Source organism: Clinocottus analis, unplaced genomic scaffold, assembly GCF_023055335.1.
Source record: "Clinocottus analis isolate CAN_PGR_092001 unplaced genomic scaffold, fCliAna1.0.p SCAF_13, whole genome shotgun sequence".
NCBI lineage: Eukaryota > Metazoa > Chordata > Actinopteri > Perciformes > Cottidae > Clinocottus > Clinocottus analis.
Window position 1 is genome coordinate 10,713,961 of NW_027175854.1, and position 21,524 is coordinate 10,735,484.

Below are 21,524 nucleotides of genomic sequence, written 5' to 3' on the forward strand. Positions count from 1 at the left end.
AAGAACTTGGAATCAGTTTCCCTTTTGCACCAACATAAATAGAATGGTAATTAAATAAATATGTCAAATGTTTCACTTAGAAAGTCTTCAAAGACCATACTGCAAATGAGTCTTGATATTTCTTCTGTTATCCTTGAAGATGTACATGATTTTGTCTCCATCCCTTCCTCCAGCCATCTTCAAATCCGCCGCCCTCTCTCTGTCCACGAGCTGCCTCTCGTGTCTTCACAACTTTCCATTCCCACCTGCTTACTGGCTCCCACGTGGCAACCTCCGTTTCTAAGGAGTGAAGCCAACGCCAAAGGGCCTTTAACTTCAGTTGGCAAGTCCTCTGACTGCATAAAGAAGTCTGATTCTATAGAAGTCTATGAGAAAATGAATCTACTTCTCTCTTGATGTATTCCCTCAATAAACAATCTTTAGTTTCAAGTCAATACAGCATGATGTTCACTGAGTAATTTATGGTCCATTTAGAGCACACCACAAAGCAGGGTATGCTTTAGTGCGGAACTACCTAGTGATGGACAGGTTGCTACCACGGCGTTGTTTTTTATCTTAGAACTTTAACCCTTTCACAGTGTGTTTTCAGCCCATGAAGTGCATTGTAACCGTTTTATTCACCTAAAAATGGTCTGACTCAGGGTTTGATTGTACTTATTTACACCCTCTTTTGTTTGCATTAAGCCAAAATGCCGTCATGGAAAAAAACAAGATGGCGACGTCCGTAAACCAGAATAACGATGGCCAACTCACCGAGCTCATTCGACCCAAATTGGTTTGTCCCTGAGATAAACATTTACAATCCAAGCCTCACCAAGATGCTCTAACTCTCCCTGCAGCCAAACGTTGATACCAATTAAACACCGAATACATCAGGCTGAGTGTGACATCTAAACTATTTCCATTCGACCAAATGGGGCAGCCTTACAAGAAAGTGTGTGTGTGTGTGTGTGTGTGTGTGTGTGTGTGTGTGTGTGTGTGTGTGTGTGTGTGTGTGTGTGTGTGTGTGTGTGTGTGTGAAAGAGGAAACTGCTTACTAGTGGAAAACACACGTCGTTGTAATAGTTAAATAATGGTTTGGTGTAGAGTGAGCACTGGTGCCGGGCTTTTTAGTGGCGAAGACTTTCTAAGTGATTGCCAGCCCACCAGACAGCCTCCCATTACCCGGCACTGAGACTAATTTTCCTCTGACATGATGAACAACCCAACGAGAATAAATGGTAACTGGTTGTTCTATTAAAAGGATAGAGTTTCCATGCAATGTTTGCCAAGGAGCCTCAACTATGGTTCTCTTTTGAGAACTAGAGAGTGTGTGGTAGGGCGGGGCTTTACCGTGTGGTTGCTGTGGAGAAGATCCACAGATGTTGGTCTGAGCCCTGTCTCAAAAGACTTGTTGTCTCCATGCTGGTCCATTCATGTTCACTTGTACTGAAATACCAGATAACATAATTACATGTATCTTTACCAACAGGGCTTTGAAGAAGAAGATGAAAAGTCACCTGCTCTGGCTCAGTGGGACTGTTTAACTTGCTATGGTTTGCATTTTCTGCAACTAGATTTATGAAATGAATTATTCCAGGTCATCTGGAGAGCTCATCAACTCACGCTGATAGTGTTTAACCGTGGCTTTGTGTGTTCACAGTGGACAGATAAGGTCTTTTGTTACTGTGTCAAAACGTCAGACAAATGACTTTAGAGATTCTTTAGCAGGGTCCTCCTTCAGCAAAGAAGATGGGCTTGTTCCTGTAGATCTAATGCATGTATTTTATTCTTTAGAAATAAGTCACGCGTATATGTATGAGTACATACATGTACATACATTTCCTGTATGGATTTTTGTATCTTACGCCTGCAAAGACTCGTCTGGCTGCCACCTGAAACAGGGAGTTTCCAGTTGGAGCTCAACCTCTCATTAAAATGTTTGTTAAGGAGTCAACATATGGGCCTTTACAGTAGGCCTGTTTGCTCTTCCTCCCCCTTTTCCGGTTGTTTAAAAAGCAAGACCGCAAGACCGCAAGACCGTTGAGGCAATCTGAGAGATCTCCGATGTGAGGAAGACGATCCAGAGTCTTTTCTCGGCTGTCCTCCCCAGCTGCTGGGCCTTTCAGCACAAAACAATTCCCAAAGAAATGCATCATCTCTGTACTTATTAGACTTGAATCTTGACGAGTTGCACATGGTTCCAAGCTTTCAGAGTCGTGAGCTCAATAAAAACAATGACCTCAACTCATTCTCACCTATTTTAAGAGGAAACTAAATGCTGAATAGCCATTTATGGCTTCATATGCCAAAAACTAGGGATTTACAATTCAACATTTCCCAAAAATCTACTTATTGCAGGGTGTTTTTTTGTGGTTTCTACGATAAAACAATTAACAATAGGAAAAAGACATAAGACATTGGACGGAAAACAGACCACAAGATAAGCAAATTAAACAAGAGTTGGGATATTGGTCTCTACAAACCAAGTTGACATAAAACAGCAAATTAGAGTGTATAGCTCAACAAAACACACACGCCAGGGCATATATGAAAAGTCAAAGACTTCTATTTTTTTTTACTGCTTTGTCTCTGCAGGTGCAACCAAGTGAGGAAGGTAATAGACTGTTTCTTATCACAGGTCTTCACTCATTTTATTGCACAACTGGTCTTTATGTCTGGAAACTGCATCTTCTGGTTTTAGGTGTGAACACCAAGCAGCCTTACAGTTTAGAATTATTGAGGCAAATAAATGTACGCTTGATTTACTCATAATGTTTCTATCCGTGCCAATCAGTACCTGAATGTGTGCTAGTTTAGTTTATTTGTTATTTTTATGTCAGTGTATGTTTTACCTTGTGTTATTTGACATATTAGCACCAAGGTGTGAAGCGAGAATACAGCACATTTACTGTAGAATGGCATTGAAAAATAAGCCTTTATTTTTATTAGTGCTGTCATATTAGCGGATTATTAGCGCGTTATTAACAGCGCTAACGCAAACCAATTTTAAAGCCGTCAATTTTATTCATCATTTATATCATATCAAGTGTAGTCTTTCACAGTATACAAAAACAAAAAGTATATATCAAGGCACACACACAAAGAATCCCACATCATAGTGAAAAAGTCAGTTATTTTGCAAACTTATTTTATTAAGACCGTGTTCTGTCATGGTGATAAATTGTCCATGTACCAAAGCACACATACAGCACTGAAAATTAGCCGTAAATTCTTTTTTAATCCCATCAGCCAAATTACAAAAAGTGAAGTTGTTTCAAAAGTTAAACCTTTTTCACAATTTTCCTGCACTTGGAAGACTGGAGCTCATGTTTGTTGTTGCGGGGGTTGAACGTCACCTCGAAATGGCACTTCAGATGCTACAGAGAGGGAAACAACAATAGGAATTGGGAACTCTCCAAAACCTGACTGTAAAAGACATTATGTAATAATCTGTCTTCGTATTTTGAAATAATACAAGACAGAACAGCATAAATATAAATATTGAGTGCAACGAGTACAGTCACCGTCACGTAATCTTAAAAAATGCGTGAAAAAGAATCATTGTTGCGTTGCATGTAACTTTGTGCACACATACAATTGCACAAATGAAACAAAATGTACCTTTTTCTCAGGACTGCAGCTGTTCAGGTCATGGTTTTCACTCTTCAGACACTTGGTTTTTCCCAGGACTGCATCAATTTTAAAGTTGATCTTGTTGGTGACCTAACACGAGGAGTGGACAGGGAGCACAACCATTACATGGCAGTGACATGGTGTGTTACTTGCTTTGTGTTTTAAAAATGAAACGAACCTGTGCCTCAGCAGCGGTGATGGAGACCAGCTTGAACAGCTTCTTGCTCTTGGAGTGAGTGTTGTGCATATTCACAGCATATTGGGTCGCCTCCTGAATCTCAGCTGACTCGACACTCTTTTCAAACCAGCCTCCCAGGAGAGGGACCTTTTCTATGAAGATATTCAACACAGACACACAAGGTGAACGTCACACAATCACATTGCCCTTGATGGGACAACTAATCAAGGGACCTCTATGTTCTTGATAATATAATAGACTACGAGAGTGGCATAGCACAATGCACTGAAATGCACTTTCTCACTTACAACTCGTCAATTACCGACACTCGGTCATGCCCCTTAGCGTCTGATACCAACACAAACACATGGAGGAACCCTCTAGTGTCTGTATGCAACATACCACCAGGGTTTCCAATCTAAATGTATTATTATTATTATTATTATTATTATTATTATAGAAAGTCCATATCTGGATGAAACAAAGTGCAGGACTTTTACCTATGTGACCGCTTTTTGTGTCAGGTCGAAAACCAAGTATTTGTTGCTTTATTTTTTATGTCAGTCATCTTCAGTCACATCAGTCGCTAGTCATTCGGTAGACATGTGAGTTGCTAGTCACTTGGTAGTCACGTGAGTCATTAGTCACTCGGTACCTGGGTTGCAAATTACTAGGTAGTCAAGTCAATCGCTAGTCACTCGGTAGTCACTGAGTCTCTAGTCACAGGGTAGTCACGTGAGTCGCTGGTCACGTTTGTAGTCACGTGAGTCACTAGTTACGTTTGTAGTCACGTGAGTCGTTAGTCAAGTTTGTATGACAAGCCCTCAGTGACATGTCCAAAACTGACACGAGGGTTCCCTTACGTGTCAGAGTTTGAGCTCATGGCCACTAACCAAGCGTCACTATTTGACAAGTTGGGAATGAGAATGTGTTATGTATATTCATAAACATAAAAAAGCCCACCCATACAAATGCACTCTGGCACAATCAGTCAATGATATGTTTTCATGTGGTCCCATTGTTTTTTTTTTTTTCATTCCTTCATCTTGAAAATGTTGCAGTTTCAGTCCAGAACATCAGTCAAGGGCTTGGAAATGTTAAGACAACTCAATGCTGGATTCAGCCAATTTTACACTGCCAAACCGTTCACACTACTCTGCCAAACTAAGCCTTCATCATCAGGCCAAGAATATAAAGCAGGTTTTCTCAAGGGAAGAGAAGGGGGACTTAGATTTAGCAGTTGCAGCTTCTGCACCTTGGGTGGCCCACGCAATCAAAATCATGATGTTTTTTTTTTTTTAATTGTAGTTAGCCGCACTAATAGTCGGTGTAGGTGTGACAATATCGGTGGTCGATCCAGACTGATATATTTCATCAGCTATCGGATGGATCAACATTACATTACAACACAGGATGAATCCACTGATTTCACTGATCCCTTGACTCTTTCTTCATGAGCCTGACATTTCAGTTTTTTTATGAAATATCTTGACAACATTTTGACGAAATCCCACAGAGTTTGGAAACTTTGGGTCAGGATTTCCCACCAAAGGCAGGTTCAAAGTTTTCCCTGACAAAGTGAAATGTCTCAATCTACAGTAATAGATGGGTTGGCCAAACATGTTTTACAGACATCAATGTTTCACAGACAGTGTATCCGACTTTGGTGGTCCCCTGATATTTTATCTGGCTCAACTAGGAAGTTGTAGATTTCTCAACAACTGTTGTATAGATAGCTATTTAAGTTGGTACCGATATTTATATGAGCCTCGGGCAGAATTGTTACAATTTGAATGATTCTCCCATATTTTACCTAGTTTAACATTTCAATATAATTTAGTGCTGATTAGCAAAGGCAAACTGCTAACATGATAAACTAAGATGGTGTACGTAATGAATATTATACCTGCTAAGTGTGAACATTTTAGCATCACCACTGTGAGCACACGGATATCGTGTGCCATCATGTTATGTTATGATGGCATTCCTGTTCCTGCTGCCATCTATCTTGCTGCAAGTTCCAGCCCCACCCTTTCAAGCACACAGTTCATTACGCCTTGCAGTCTATTTGTTGTCAACAATGTGGCGTCTGCTGTACATAATAATATATATATATAGATAGATAGATATATAGATAGATATATACATATAGATATAGATGTGTAAATAATAATACAAAATAGTTAATGTTTTATCACGATGAGCATTACGATATAGGTATAAGTATAAGTACAAATCTGAGCAAACCAGAATGTCTCTCTGCTAAAAAAAAAAAAAAAACATATCGAGAACCAAAGCCATGATGTTGAACAAATCTGGTGAATTAGTACTGAGTGGCCACGATGGATTATTTTTCACTACACTCCCAAACCAAACTCCATTCTGCCAAGTTAAATATTATCGGACCGATGATGACTTTCTCTGACTGCTGTCTAAGCCAGGCCTCTCTGACTCACTGTACCCAACCACACAGCAGTGGAGTCATTGTTTACAGGCCGGGCACATGAGCGCACAAGTTACTGTGTTTTGTGTTGCGCAGGTACACACTGTGTATTTCCACAATTTTCTTTTTAATTGTTGAAAATTATTAACGGCTAAATGCCTTTAATAGCCGAGGCAATCATCCCACATAAGAGTTAAATCATCACTTATATTTGAAAGTTTGTATTAGAAATGACAAATAGCCAAAGTCAAATAAACAGTGTACAAATGTTTTGTTCGGCTGGTTTTCACATTGCTGGTCGGGACTTGTATAGAGTAGCTGCACTATCCTGCCACTCGAGCTATTCAACTGTGTGCACAGAGTACAACGTTGTTTTTGTTTGTTGCGTTATTATTCACTCTTCTCGAACTGTAAAGTACCTCAATGACTCCTGGTTATATTTCCTTTTTGCAGAATTTGGCCGATTTGATTTTTTCAATAAATGATTTATTTTACTTTTAGAACTGTCCCCACAATTTGAATTAAGCACAACAAAGAACATTTTCAAAATGTTTATCTCAATGGGTGATTGACACATTAACATTAATAAATGAAGGTCACCAATATGTCTGAATCACAAGAATATAGATGTACATATGAAGTGTAAAAAGCAGGATACTGCCATCAGGAAAGTATAAGTAGTTACAGACAATAGAGCTTTAAATATGCCTATAATCTAATCAAATTTGTTTTGAGAAAAGAAAGTTGCCTTGAGTCTATGTATTGTTATTTTATGTAAAGGCTTGTGTATCAATTGTATTCACACTTTCTGAAGTAAAATCAAGCTTTATTCTCTATCTCATAATATTCTTTCTGTAACTCCCCTTACTCCCCCTTCTTATTCATATCAGCACATACTTGTTGGCATGACTTCCTCCACGGGCTGATCTCCCAAACACAGCTGGATGGCTGACAGACATATCACCACTGCCAACGGGATCGCCATCTTCACGAATCGACCACCACCAAACTGGAATCTTCACAGGGGGAGGACTGGAGAACGGATACCAACAAAAGAACAAAAAAAAACAAGGCGTCAGATGAGCAGAACCACTTGCCAAGTCGACTCGCAGACGTCCCGCAGCGCAGTCCACAGAGAAAACAGTGCAACGAGCAAAAAAAGAGGCTGACGTTAAAGATGGTTATTTATTAAAAACGATTACATGAAACTGAAATTGATAGATATGGAAAAGGCTACAACTATTTACCTTTCTGATGTTTAATTAAACAAAACAGGACTTGCTCTAGCGACGGTGAGCCAGACTGAGAGAAATAATGCCAGTGAGGGAGAGAGAAGGAGGGGAGGGTGTCGTCAGGGAATGGCAGGGGCTGTTCAGCATTTAAGCTCTGGCATGTTAACGAACCAGTGCAGACCACACCCCCTGCTGCCTGGCAATGACGTCATGCAGGGATTTAACAACCATCAGCGGCTTTAGTGTGTGCGTGTGTTTTTGTGCGCGCGCGCGCGCGCGCGCGAGTGTGTGTGCGTGCGTGCGTGCGCGAAAAGTGGGGTCGGGTATCAGACGTGTGCCATTGTGTGTGTCTCTGTGCTCTTTGTATGTTTGCATTCACGTGTGTGTGTGTGTGTGTGTGTGTGTGTGTGTGTGTGGGGGGGGGGGGGGGGCTGTGGCCCGCCAGCGGCGCAGTGTGTCTATGTGTGAATGTGAGTCTGTATGCACGAGGCACTTCTGTGGGAGATCTGACTCAAACTAGCAGTGAGTCACTGGGCAAACTGGAGCGCGCCTCACAGCAGAGCCGCGTTATTTCTAAAGTGCACCAGCAGTTGGGACCAGTACATTTGTTATCATGTGATAAAGGCTTTAAGCTATTCTGACGGCGGTGAATAAATGCACGAGTGTCAGCAAGAGTGGAATTAATGAGCTGCAATGTCCTCAGATGTGGCTGACAAAATAAGTCAGACTGTATAGAAGTCGATGCCAAATGAGTCTACATGTCTCTTGATTTAATCCCTCAATAAACATTGTAAACATGAGTTTATGTCTCAATCTCTAGTTTCAAGTCTTGTTCAAGACAGCATGATGTTCATTTAGTACATGATGGTTTATTTTGATTCAAATAGACCATAAAGCAGTAGATGCTTTATACTGTGTGATTGACAGTTGTTAGTATGAGTTTTTGTATTATAAGTTTAACCCTTTCACAGTGTTTCCAGTTCATGAAAGTTTTAACCATTTCGGTTGCCTGGAAATGTATTTTTTAGCTTTTGGTTGTACAAAGCTCCACCCTTTCAAAAAAAATAGATGGCGACGTCCAGAAACCATGATGGCCATGGCCAAAACACGGAACTTGTAGACGGCAAAACAGCAATGAAAAGCAATTCAATTAAAATATTCTGATTGTATCCCAGTGTATAGAAAAGGGACACATTATAATAGAATCTGTATTGTTTGGGCCACCCGAGGGCAGAAGACCTGTACGGTAAACTGACAAACCGTGTGTCCCGTCAACTCTCTTCTGTAACTGTTGATTAAAAAAGACCAAAATGTAATAAATAGGCAGCAATATAGGTCTTTGCTTTGATGATCCACTTCTTTCACCCGCTTTGTCTGTCACTGGTTTTGTGCGGGTCAGGCAGTGTATATTTGGTCCATTTGAGCCCTGATGAGAGCAGCAAGACACTGTGATGTTGTATTGGCTAAATGAGGTAGAAGCACTCATTACCCACTTTTATATATAAAAGCCACAGTAGTTTTTCATTTCATTTCATGAAACTTTCCACTCTCCCAGCTCTTGGTTTTCAACTCTTGAATGTGGCCATTGTTAGCCTTATGAATCATTCTGTGTTTGTCTGCTGGTTGGCAGGATCCAGACCTATCAACAGAGTTTTATGAAACACTGACTGGGTAATAAAAGAGATTCCAGGTCCGGCTTGTTAACCTGCTGACGTTCAGATTCATCCGTTTCAAATAGATCGAAAACAACATCAGTACTGACCTGGTGCGTTTGCCAGGGTTTGGCCTCCTGCGTGTGATGCGGCAGACCGCCCAGCAGGGGGGAGCAGCGCGTCACGCAACGCAACAGGTGGGGCCTTCCTGCTCCAAGAGCCTGATCACAGAACACACACACACACATGCCTAAATCCTGTAAACTGACATTGGCATATATAGGCAGACAAACAGAGAAAGAACCACGCAGTCGGATTTCAAGCAGCCGTCCAACAAGCAGCCGTCCAACTTGCAAAATATTTTAATTACTATTCTATGAGAAATGTACAACACAAATAGTTGCAGAAAACAGGAGACAAACTCCTAATCCAGGCCTGGTAGCTGATCGCTGCTCCCTAATAAGACGCAATGTAATTCTTTTAAGCCGCCAATGACAGATCAGAGTCTGTAAGTGGCTTGATAGATTTACTTGGATTAAAAAAAAAACGACCCCACACCCACACACTATACTTTCAACGGAATAATTGATGTTCGTGTTGTCATCGGCCGATGGGCCAGATACCAACGGGCTACCATTTTTTAAGTTGTAACACCCCTGGCACATTTAACCTTTGCGAAGCCTAAACTTCTCAGTTTCTTTTGTGTGCGAGGTTGTGAGGCTGTAGTGTGCGTATGACTCGGTTGCACTGACAAGATGAGGGTTTATTTTTTACAGACCACCATTTGCATTCACATTGGTGGGTGGGGTCACCGCTTTGGATAATGAGATGTCACTGTCATCCAATTTACGTCCCGCTAAAACAAAGGGCACTGGAAACATTAATGGATTTAATGTGTTTTTGTGTGTGCTCACTGCATAACAGGTGAGTTATAATAAGTAAATAAATAAATAAATGAATATATAAATCAGGATCTCATGACGTAGGTGTCACAGTTCAGCCTGGTAACCTGGAAAAGCTTGTTATTTTTTATCAAGGAGGCCAAAATAAATCACTGGAACTTTTAGGTAAACCCACAGCAAACACAGTTTTTTTTAGAATATACATTGACATCCCCATGCACTAAAACTAAAACTAAACTACATTCAATAATATTATCTTTTGTTTAAAGTATTACATTTTTGGATTTTGCTTGCAAAAAAACAACAACATTCCAATGAAAAGTGATGCAAATATAAACAACCATAATCCGGCAGGAGACCCGTATCTTGTTCTTTCCATGCCACATTCCTTCGACCTCAGACCTGGGATCAGTGCTGATAGCTCAGCCTCCCATAATCCCCAAACAGTTCAGGACCCGCCCACTAAATAGATGATTGACAACCGGGTTCTCCAACGAGGCGGCGGCCGACTTTGTCTGGCCTCCTCCCCTCCTCCTTGACCGACTTCGTTGCTTTCATGCCCCGCCAGTCCGTCCTGGGGAGCAGAAGAACAACTCGACGGAAAGTCACAACTATGGAAGGCGACAACATAATAATAATGCCTGTTTGACTCGGGGACATTTTACAAGGTAGGTTTGGTTGTTTATAACTGGGGGAGGGGAGGGTATTAACTGCTCGTAAGCTGCGCGTGTTGGGGAGCGGGAGCGAAAAGTTTCTCCGCCTCGCTCCCCGGGACAAGTCTACTCCAATGTTATTCACAGTGGGGATGTGTCATGCTGCTAGCTTGCATGTTGGTCCCTGTTTAGCTTGTTGGGCACCCTGAGAACTTGTTATGTACATGTATTATTATTATTATGATTATTATTATTATAGGATTCATAATTATGCCTCCCAAATTGTCACAAAAAATATATTATTATTATTTAAAGTTGTTATTTATTATCCTGTATTGTAAATTCAATTGAGATAAATTGGTGTACTTTTTAAAATGTATTTTAAATGTATTATTTTTTCAAAATATATCGAGTTTCTTTTGTGTGCACAAGTTGTAGAAAGACGGTAGTAGCAGCAAACAAGCAGAGTATGAGATATACAACATATTATTATAGTGTTAGAATTTGAATGAATTAAAAGAAAGCCTTCTCTCTGGCTTAAGTGTGGTTCTGTGAGCTGTATGTTCACGTGCATGCACACAGCACATGTGTAAAGTAAGACCACAACATCGAAAGCCCCGCTGATGATGCATTGCCTTGTTTTGCTTCTGGCGCTCAGACTCAAAGCACACAGGGGACGCCTTGGCAGTGTGCAGATGCGTTGACATTGTGAGTCATGCAAAGGCACTTGTTGATGTGATAAACAACCTTCTGCATCATCCGACCCTTTCCTTTTTGTATATTCATTAACACAAAATAGTTCCGGAGGGGGCAAAGGTTAATGCTCTGAGTCCGCCATCAGAAACAAATACTGTACACAAACTCAAACAGACATTTAGAGAGAGACAGAGACAGCGGGACAGGGGTCTCGCTGCAGATGTGAATTCCTGCAGCCAGTGGAGTGATTGAGTCTTTAAATAGAGCTCAACAGGAATGCAAACAGACCGAGCAGAAAGACAAAGCCTTGGGGGTGGTGGAGGTAGGAGAGAGGGCGGGGGGGGTCTCAGGAGTAGGAGAGGGAATGTAGGTGGTAGTGGAGGAGACGAGGCCGCGAGCTTGGTTCCCTCTGAAATAACCCAGCGTGTTGCTCCAAACAATGTGGAGCCCAATGTGGGTCACAGTTCACGTGACAAAGGAGGGGCACCGCCCTCGAAGCCACTGGAAAACATCAAGGTCAAGTGGCGATTTTGGCGAACACGGCACATATGCACACCTTACGCTACATCGTCCACGTTACATTGCATGCTGTATGTATGTAAGCGGCCAAATTTGAGCCGTGCCCATGAAAGTTCCGGCGGCGTGATGGCGAGTGAGCGTTCGCGTTTATCACGACCGGTCAGGTCTGTGATGCTACCGAGCTCAGAAAGGAGATTCTCACTCACCCAATGCGTTGAAACTTGTTTTTTCCATTTTGAGTCATCATTTAGTTGGTGGTGGTTGTTGTTTCTTTTCTCTTTTTTCTTTTGACTTGATAGAAAATGACACATCAAATATGAGTCAGCGGATTTGTGATGTATGAGTGTAATTATGAATGAAAGCCAAGCTACAATTGTTTGTCCTGTAGCATGTGTGTGGCTTTTGTAAGTATCACAAATAAGGTGTAAAAGTAATACATGTATTTTTTCTTTTCTTATTCGTACTTTCAGCAAATACCTTAAAATATCTTTGTCAGGGCATTGACCCATCACTGCATCGCTGCTTGGCCTATCGCAGCGGAGCTTTCGCCTGTTCCGTTCATGGTCCGACAACTATCCGATTTTATGCGTTTCTAGCGAGTCTAATGTTGTGTAGTAGTGATACTCATTAACTGGTGAGGCGTTAAAGGACCGGTGTTCCTTTCATTGTGTTCCGTCTTGAGCGCCAGCTGATGTGGTGGTTCAATTTTCACATTGTGATCCGTATGTTTTTAGCTTCCATCTTTATCTTTTATAACTGTTTTTCACTGCTGAATCAATCTCACATTGCAGATTAAAAAAAAGAAATGCTTCAAACTAACATCGTTGTGACTGTTATTATCAGGGTGGGCTGGTAGTGACACGGTCGCCCTCTCTGCTTTAAATGGGGTTTCTGGATTCATGAACGGTTTTAGTTTGTTGTGTTGAGCTCAGAGTTGCTCAGGGTGTTGTTGGTTCAATCAGTACAGATAAGTCAATGGTGATGGTCACAGTTTTTTTTTGCATTCTTTTGGTTGTCTTTCGTAGAGTTGTCTCCGTTACATTTGTTAGTTTGACTGGGAGCGGTTCGATCATAAGCAGTTGATCGGGACTAGTTTCGACTATCCCGCTGTGTGCCGGCGAGTTGACTTGTCACTGTTGGTTGCTGACCAGATGACGGGCAAAAGTTCACACTCACTGTCTGTGTTTCGCTAGCTTTCCGTTCACCAATTGAAACGCAGACTCGGTAGCCCGGAGCCAGGAGGACTTTTCCTGCCTTCAACCTCTACGACTTGCTTTAAAAACCTGCGCAGCAGTAGATAGATTCTTACGCTCTCTCGGGTCTCCTCACCGCTCTGAAAGTAAATGTACACAGAGTAAGAAAAAGGAAGCGCCTCACTGTTTGCTTCTCGGAAGGTAACCAATGGGTTCCCAGGTCGTCTGTGTCTATAAAAGGAAAACTGGAGTGTATTTTTTTCTTGATAAACACTGTGACCAAAAACACCTGTAAAAAAAACAAACATCAAGTTTACTACCCAAACGAGGGACAGGAAAATGCAGTATGCACACTTGTGGGTGTTTTTAGGTGTGCAGAGGACACACACAGGCACCCTTGGATGTCTTGGAACAGAAAACCTTCTCTTAAGTTCTCGGCAGAACTTGAAGGATCCTCGACATGGGATCAGTCCTTCGAAAAAAGTGTAATACCTTGTTCTTAAAACACAAAAGTACATTTGGTTTTCCTTTTGTGTAGCCTTCTTAACGACAGTGAAGTCAAATGGGAAAACTCTTAGCTCAGAGAATAACACTTACTGTAAGATGACGGCAGCGAGCCAGCTGAAAAGAAGAAACACAGCACACTTATCAAGAGTTTACCAGTCGTTCCAGTTAAATGTGGGAATAGGTTTTGAGAAGTTGCTCTCAAGTATTGGCATGATCAATCAGATGAAGAGAGACAGGTTTTTGACCTGTGTCTATCCATCACACTCCTTACATTCGTCACATCAGTCCAAAACTACTTATTTTTTCTTAGAAAAACCTAGACCTAGAAAAATTTACTCATTCTATTCTTCAGTTTATGTTTTAACGACAGGCTCAGCTCAGTTAAATCCACCTCCAAACACCTCATTCTAGTCAGAGAACTGTACCGTTTTTCAGCTCAGCTTTTGCTTTGCCCGATTCCCCGCAGACAGCTCTCACTGGCAGTCCAGTCTCAAGTTCTAGCTTGGGGCCAAAAACCACACAGTATGTAAAGGGTTCCAACTCAGACCCTCACACAGACTCAATACATGCACATATACATGCTCATGCAAAAGACGATCCAGTACTTTTTATGCGTCTGTGTGTGCGCGCACCTCCCAAAATCACGCGCGTGCACATGAAGCTAAACCCAGTCCAAGCCGCCGTAATGTGCTCTCCACACTCATATTTCACTAGTCACACACATAAGGCCCACGGCAATCAACTTTTAAATTAGAGAGAAAGCTGCTCCAAGAACTTTAACGCTGCTTGCCAGTTCTGAGACCACGCTGTTTCTCGGTGTGAGACGGGGAAGAGTGACTGGGAGAGCCAGCTCTTGATATTGAACCAACTCTGAGGGGCCCAGATCGGGGGTAGTCTCTTCTCTACTGCTGCCGCTCACGCACTTTATCCCCTCTCATACTTAGCAGGCGCCATGCACAATGGTTCGGCTTCGGAGTTCTGGCTCGTTCTCCCCTCGTGCTACTACGATCCTCTGCAGTTCAAAAAGGAGCCAAGCCACAAGGCCGAGTCACTTAAAAAGGGGCTTGGTTTTGCGGCTTGGACCTGCGGCTCCTGTTCGAGATCAACCGACCAGTAAGGACAGCGATAGTGAAAGTGTAGTATTTGAAAATGGTTTTTTTTTCCATCCAAGGGGAAAAAAGTGAAACGTTTCTGTCAGTGTCGTCTCTGCCAGCTCTACAAGACAACTCCCTGTGTGATGGCTGGGTGATGGTTGAATATAATGGCAGCTCTGCAGAGAAACCCTATACTCGCTTTTTGATGTATGGGAACTGATGCCAAACATCTGAAGTTTGCTGCATCTGTTTTAAATAGAAGAACTATTTTTGCCAGCAGACTGTATTTCATTTTTTTTACTGTGAGATTATAATGGGTAACCACTAAAGCCATTAAAAGAACTATTGGATACGATAGGAATTCAAGATGAATTCAACAAACAGTTGCAGATCACAACCAACTGAACGCTTCTTCTGCACACGCCTCCCTTTCAAAAACTGTGGTAACGCGAGCCGGCGAGTGCAAAGCCGCCCTTCCAAGCTCAGAGTCCATCGCTAACACAATAACAGTACTTTAGGCACCAGGGAAGTCACGAAGTGGTTGGCGTTGTCGCGGCGGACTCGCGTTACCGCAGTTTCACGGGTGCCTCTGACAACTCTGGGGGCTATTTGAAAGGAAAAAAGTCTGCGTTTGGTTTGTCCGTTTGAGCTGCTTATTCAAGCTTCTGATTCTGATTTTAACGAGAATTGGAGTCACCAACTCCTTTCTTCTTTTCTATATCACTCCTATATTGAGATTTTTCTACCTGTTTGCTGCAGAAATATTGTCGGGCATTACTATACAGTTTAAGGACAAAAGGAAAGGCATAATGGCTGCAAGGTGTAGTGGTTAGCACTGTCACCTCACAGCAAGATGGGCCTGGGTTCAATCCCCGATCCCAGGAGGTCCTTCTGTGTGGAGTTTGCATGTTCTCCCCGTGGCAGCGTGGGTTCCCTCCGGGTTCTCTTGCTTTATCCCACAGTCCAAACACATACAGCTCAGGTTAAGTGGACTCTCTAAAATTGCCCGTAGGTGTGAACGTGAGCGTTTGTCTGTACATGTGCCCTGTGGCCGACTGGCGACCTGTCCAGGTGAATCCTGCCTTCACCCAATGGGATGAGCTCTAGTGCTCCTGTGACCCTAAATAGAATAAGGGATTTGGAGAATGGAATGGAAGGCATCATATTTATTACTGCTAGCCCAGGTGAAGACAGTGTCATTCTGGGGTATTTTTTGTATTTTTGACACCGTGTTTTACATCCGTGTCTCACACCTACTGCCACGGCAGCGGTAATGGTAGAACCTGCATAAGTATTGTGTTTCCAACTGCGCTCATGCAAGTGATCCCGTTCTAAACCGGATGAGCCAAGTTAACCTTCAAACATAGCGGTTTTCATCTTTCTCCGACCTTACATCATCTCGAGCAAACATTTCCGCTTGGTGGAGGTATTAACTGTAAATTTCATGGCTGGTATTTTAACAGATTTGCATTTGCAAAAGACTTTCTGAACAGTATAATGGAAGAAGACTCTGCACAAGTTGTGCTACACGGAGCTCACTCGCTCTTGTAATTCTACAACTGCTGACGGTGCGGGCATGCTCGGAAAATCCCCCCTGAAAGATAAATGTTAAAGAATGTGCTTCCTTCCTATGCAAATGTGAGTTATTATTCTTTATTCTGGACCTCTACAGGCCCCACTGCAGGAAACTATAACATTTTCCACTATGGGTCACAGAGGAAGATGTACCATGTTACTGTAAGGTTCTTATGCATGTTTTGAATGTGACCAACTGTGAACAACAACCTCAAAAGATAGAAATGAATGACCACATGAGTATGACGTTTTGTGTGCACGTTTGACGTATTGCTGCAATCCTGCCAGGGAAAGGACGGAGTCGATACAGAATATACGACCAGCCATACATTCTATATCGACTTCGTCCTGCACAGTGTTTCCTGTGAAAACACAACTAAGTTAACTGGGGAGATTATTAGAAGAATATTAAGTCTGTGCTGGAATAACTCTCTCGTTGATTTTCTCCGGTATTTTCTCCGGCATTCAGATCCAGCGTCTTGTCATTTGGAAAAGGCTCATCAAATGCTTTAACCACCCCGACGCCTCAGCAGGTTTCATTTTTCTGAGGCAAAGGGGTGTGTATTTTGTCTATAATGTGTTCCTTAAATGAAGGCTAGTCCCCACAATATGACTGTGTGATCACAGTGACTATTTTGCTCCCACCTGTCTTAATAAGGCGGTCATACGGCACTGTGTATACCATTTGTATAACCAGCATAACCCAAAAAAGAGGCATATTGTTACTTTTCTTTTAGATACGCTACATGAAGCATAGAGAAAGTCAGAGAAAAGTAAACTGAATAGAGCACAAAATATATAACGGGACCTTTTATTGCTGCCGTGCCTGGGCCTATTTTTTCTTGGATTTGTGGATTCTGTGAAGTGCATATCAGTGCTAATTGGTGCCAAAACAAGTACTTCCACAATACCAAAAGCAAACTGTGTTGGAAACGGCACGCGGTAATCCCCAAAGTGTAGCTCGTAGGCTGCTGCCAGGTTTGGAAACACAGAATCACGTGTGTTCAGGCTACGGAGACATCAGCAGCGCTGGCATTGAGACAGAAATGCAACAGCATGGTTAAACCTGAGACAGCTTGGAGGATTCTGTCACGAGGCCTGATGAGATCCTCGAGTGTTGATAGAGGGATGAGCCATTGGCTTTAAGGTGGCAGGTTTTGACTCCCCAAAAAACAGTAAGGGGACAAGTGGTTGAAAGGAGACATTTCCTGGTGTGAATAATGTATATGGACCTTTTGTGTACGGTCATCTAAAATTACACTGTGTGTGTGTGTGTGTATTTACATTTATAATATACACACACACGCTGTGTTTTTACATGTAAATATATGTAAATGTGTTTTTACATGCTACAAATCATTTACATGTGCTTACAATGGGCTGTCCCTCCATTTCATATGAAACAAGGAATTTATGATATGATAGACAGAGGGGCATAAAGAAAGCACTTGATGAAGCTCGTACTTCATGTCTATGTTTGCCATTGTTGTACTTCTATTTCTATTTCAATTCTTTCAATTTGGATTGTGGATTAACTGTTTTTTTTTCTTTAAATTTTTCTTGCAAATATGTTGCTGGTTCCAGTTTCTCTAGCCTGACACTGTTCGTTACACGTGAGCATACATTTTGGGGATTCTGGCACGTCTGTTGAATCAAATAGCACATTTGTAAGTGTGAACTTTCTGTTTTCTCTTTTTTTCCACCTTGTACGGACAAAAGGATAAATACTGAATATAGTTGTTAGTTGCAACCTTTCTCTGTTTTAGAATGTGACATTTTAATAATTATTTCTTTGTTTTAAATACATTATCAGTGTTTTGTTTTTTTCTTTTTAGAGTTGTCCCTGTGGGAATGGTAATTTTTATTTGATGATACCACGAAGAGAGGCCTAATTCGTGGACCAACTATTTTTCTATAAATGACCACAGGTCACGATATAAAAACATTTTATTATGTAAACATTCAGTTTTCTTGAAAGAACAGTGAATTATGTAAAATCAGAGACATTATTCATTTATAGCAAAACCAACACAACAAGAAAATCACACACCTCATTCTACCGCCGTACCAAATTCCGTTCTCGCATTAAACACCCTGAGTTTCTTCATACAAGTATCAGATTATTTTCAAATATGTATCAGTCACATTTTTCATGTGGGGGAAAAGCACATCAGACACAAATGATTGTCTTTTAAACATCTATTCAAACATTTCTTAGAAAGGATTTAAAGGAGAGGAGACAGACCTTGTTTTAATTAAACTCTCGACAAAAGAGTTCCAGCTGAATGGATTGAAGGTGATGCTGGGTGGGCGAGGGTTTTTTAGAGTCTACTCGTTGTTGGAAAATGTCACCACTCATCACTTTGGGTTAAAGCCTCTTGTAGCGCCGTGTTGTCTGCTGCAACAAGGCGACTATTTTTACTGCACTGGTCGTGCATTATTGATAGACTTGTCTGTTTAAATTATGTGACAGGCGGTTATGATGCAGCACAATGTCTCTGGGGTACTACAAGTGTGTGTACCTTTTGATGACATCATTTCGTTGGAACGTCTATAAAGTTTAGTATAAACCTCTTCTTTCAGTTTTGTTTCTTCCTTGTTCCTTGTTCACTCTCAACCTCTCGCTCCCTGTTTCAGCCTCGTCAATATTTAAACCGCCGTCTGTCTCACTCAACCCCCCCACCCTCCTTTCCCAGCTGTGTTTGTTGTCTTTAAGGTGTGTTGGCAGTCTTAGGGGAGGATAAATAGGGTGTTATCGAGCATGGTGATCATATCTAATCTGGCAGACGACTGACAGAGATAAACGAGAGCAAAGCAAAGGCTACACTAACTATGTTTTTCCCCGGCAAGTTTACACTGTAGCTAAAGGTTTTTTGTTTTGACTCCCAAGAAAGTTTGGAAGGTAATAATTCGCGAGGAGCTGACCTACATGGAGGTTAATGTTTTTTGTGAAAGAACGGCAAATCTGAATACACAACAATGGGTGGAAAAAATGTCTAGATATGAAAGAAAATCTGAATACTAACAACATGATAACAGCTGATGTATAGGGGGGTTAGCCAGTCCACATACTGTTGCATGTATCATTCCCAGTTCCATTTGGATTCAGTCAGAGATTCACTGTATAGAATTTTGTGTGTGTGTTTGTTCTTTGTTAGATTAGAAACACCCAAAAAGAGGTTAATGTCATAACGCTGTGGGCCGAGCTTACGATCAATTCCACCTCGATGGAGCGGAGTTGGCTAAATATGGCTGCAAGCTGCAGTTTGTTGGAAATTTGTTCCCGCTAAACCGAATGCTCTTTTGAAGACAGTTTTATTGCCGTGTTCAGGTTGGTTGCAATGAGTCAAGCAGGCGGCGCTGACGTCACACTTCAGCACTTCCAAAACATCACCGTTCGGCGCTAGAAAAAAATGGTGATTTGTTTCGCCTCATGTTAAAAACATTAAAGAGGTATTTTTATTGTCATTCATTTAGTGTCATTCAAGAGATACCGTTTTCAGCATGAAGATATGCAGCATGCACCTCCCTAAAATATAAAATGAACTGCCACGTTAGCAAAATGGTGAAGGAGAAGCATGCCTCTGTGTCCCGTGTTGGATAACCGTATTTGACGACCACATGGGGCCTGTTCAGTTGAATGCTTTTTAAATAAAAGGTCCTCCCCTCTGGTAAACACTAAGCTAATGTGTCCGCTAACAATCCAGAGGTTCATAGCAACGGCATGGGAGGAAGCGGTGCCTTTCCATCCACCTGTCTTCATGTACTGTCTTCAAATCTTGCATGAAGGAAGATCACGATAAAAAGTTAAGAGCAGACAATGTTTAACCTTTTTCATTTTACCTGACAAAAGTTACTTTAATCATGGAGTGCAACTAATGCTTAAAGCTAGTGAAGAGTGTGTAGAGTTGTTTTTTTTATCTCTGAAAAAGCTTCCTCCCTCTGACACTGCCTTTGATCTCAAGCAGTAACCAGTCTCCTGGGATCGATAAAGAGACACGCACACACACGGGACACACAAACACACAAGTTTGTAGTTGAAATACACAAATTGTACTGTGAATCCCACCCTCCTATCTGCCTCGCTATCTCAAACAGCCTCTCTCTCTCTCTCTCTCTCTCTCTCTCTCTCTCTCTCTCTCTCTCTCTCTCTCTCTCTCTCTCTCTCTCTCAATCTCTCTCTCTTTCTCTCTCTCTCTCTCTCTCTCTCGTTCCTGCGTCCGGCCTCCATCGGGTAATTCGACAGTAATGATGTTGTTGATGATTTTGTTCTTGCAGAGCCTTAATTGACTTACTCTGGAACAAGGGCTCACGTCTTCGTCTGAACATCTTTTTGAGCGTTTTGCCTCTGCTTGACGTCTAAAGGGTGTGTTTGCCCCCCACTTCCCCACTGTCTGCCTTGACTGAATAGTCCTACTGTAGATCCTACAGTGTACACTGCAGCTCAACTCCGTGTGTGTGTGTGTGTGTGTGTGTGTGTGTGTGTGCGTGTGTGTGTGTGTGTGTGTGTGTGTGTGTTTTGGGCTGTTTGCTTTGCTGCGTGATCTTTTTCGCCTGATCCAGTCATAGAGAGTTTGATTCAGCTTGACATGAAAACCAAGCCCCCCAAACTGTTTTTTGCTTTTTTGTTTTTCTTATTTTTTTCTGTTTTTATTCGTGGTTTACAGTTAATGTTTGGAATGATATGTGTGGCAACCCACCAATGCTGGCTTGTACAACACCTTTTTTTTAATTTTATTTTTCTTGTTTTGAGTGCACAGGTCTGCATCTGAGTTGCTTTGTGATTTTTGTGTGCCACAAAAATGCTGAACCCAATGAAAGTAAGGTGTGCAATACACATTTAATCCAGGTGTTAATTGAGTTAATCCAGCTCTGACCCCCTCACTGGTCTGTCCAGCGCTCATGCACATTTCATTCCATTCGGATTTTCCTCTTTTTTTTGTTGAGGCGGGTCTATTCTACCCCCCGTCCCGCTCTCAATTCCTCTTCCATGACTTAATCTGCAACCAATCAAAGAAACAAATCTCAAAATGACGAGTGCATTGTTCAAACAGAACAGATCCCTTAGAGCACATGATGCAAGTTCGACTTCCTTCTGTCTTTGGAAAAGGGAAAATATTTGACATACCCGAACTGAAAACACAACAACACAAGATGTACCAAAGGACTAATCTGCAGGATTTCTCCTTCATGCTCATTGTTTTTATTTAGTTTCCTTTATCCCCATTAGGTCCGGATTTGCTTCCTCTCATTAGTTTGGTGTGT

At 41.8% G+C, this 21,524-nt stretch overlaps 2 protein-coding genes across 4 annotated transcripts in view; one reads left to right on the forward strand and one right to left on the reverse strand.

Annotated features, from left to right (window-relative positions):
- Window positions 1-3,113: 3,113 nt before the first annotated feature.
- On the reverse strand, window positions 3,114-7,602 carry si:busm1-57f23.1 (uncharacterized protein LOC368621 homolog). Its single transcript, XM_068574890.1, has 5 exons — window positions 7,484-7,602; window positions 7,134-7,268; window positions 3,794-3,945; window positions 3,604-3,705; window positions 3,114-3,359 (listed from the first exon to the last, which is right to left on the reverse strand). The coding sequence occupies exons 2-5, from the start codon at window positions 7,219-7,221 to the stop codon at window positions 3,264-3,266; spliced, it is 438 nt and encodes a 145-aa protein (XP_068430991.1). The 5' UTR covers window positions 7,222-7,268; window positions 7,484-7,602; the 3' UTR covers window positions 3,114-3,263.
- A 3,002-nt stretch (window positions 7,603-10,604) lies between these two features.
- il11ra (interleukin 11 receptor subunit alpha) overlaps window positions 10,605-21,524 on the forward strand; it is a 43,872-nt gene continuing 32,952 nt past the window's right edge. For all 3 annotated transcript variants that reach the window (XM_068574763.1, XM_068574762.1, XM_068574764.1), the window contains exon 1: window positions 10,605-10,690. The gene's annotated coding sequence lies outside the window, so the exon portion shown is untranslated. The remainder of the gene's footprint in view (window positions 10,691-21,524) is intronic.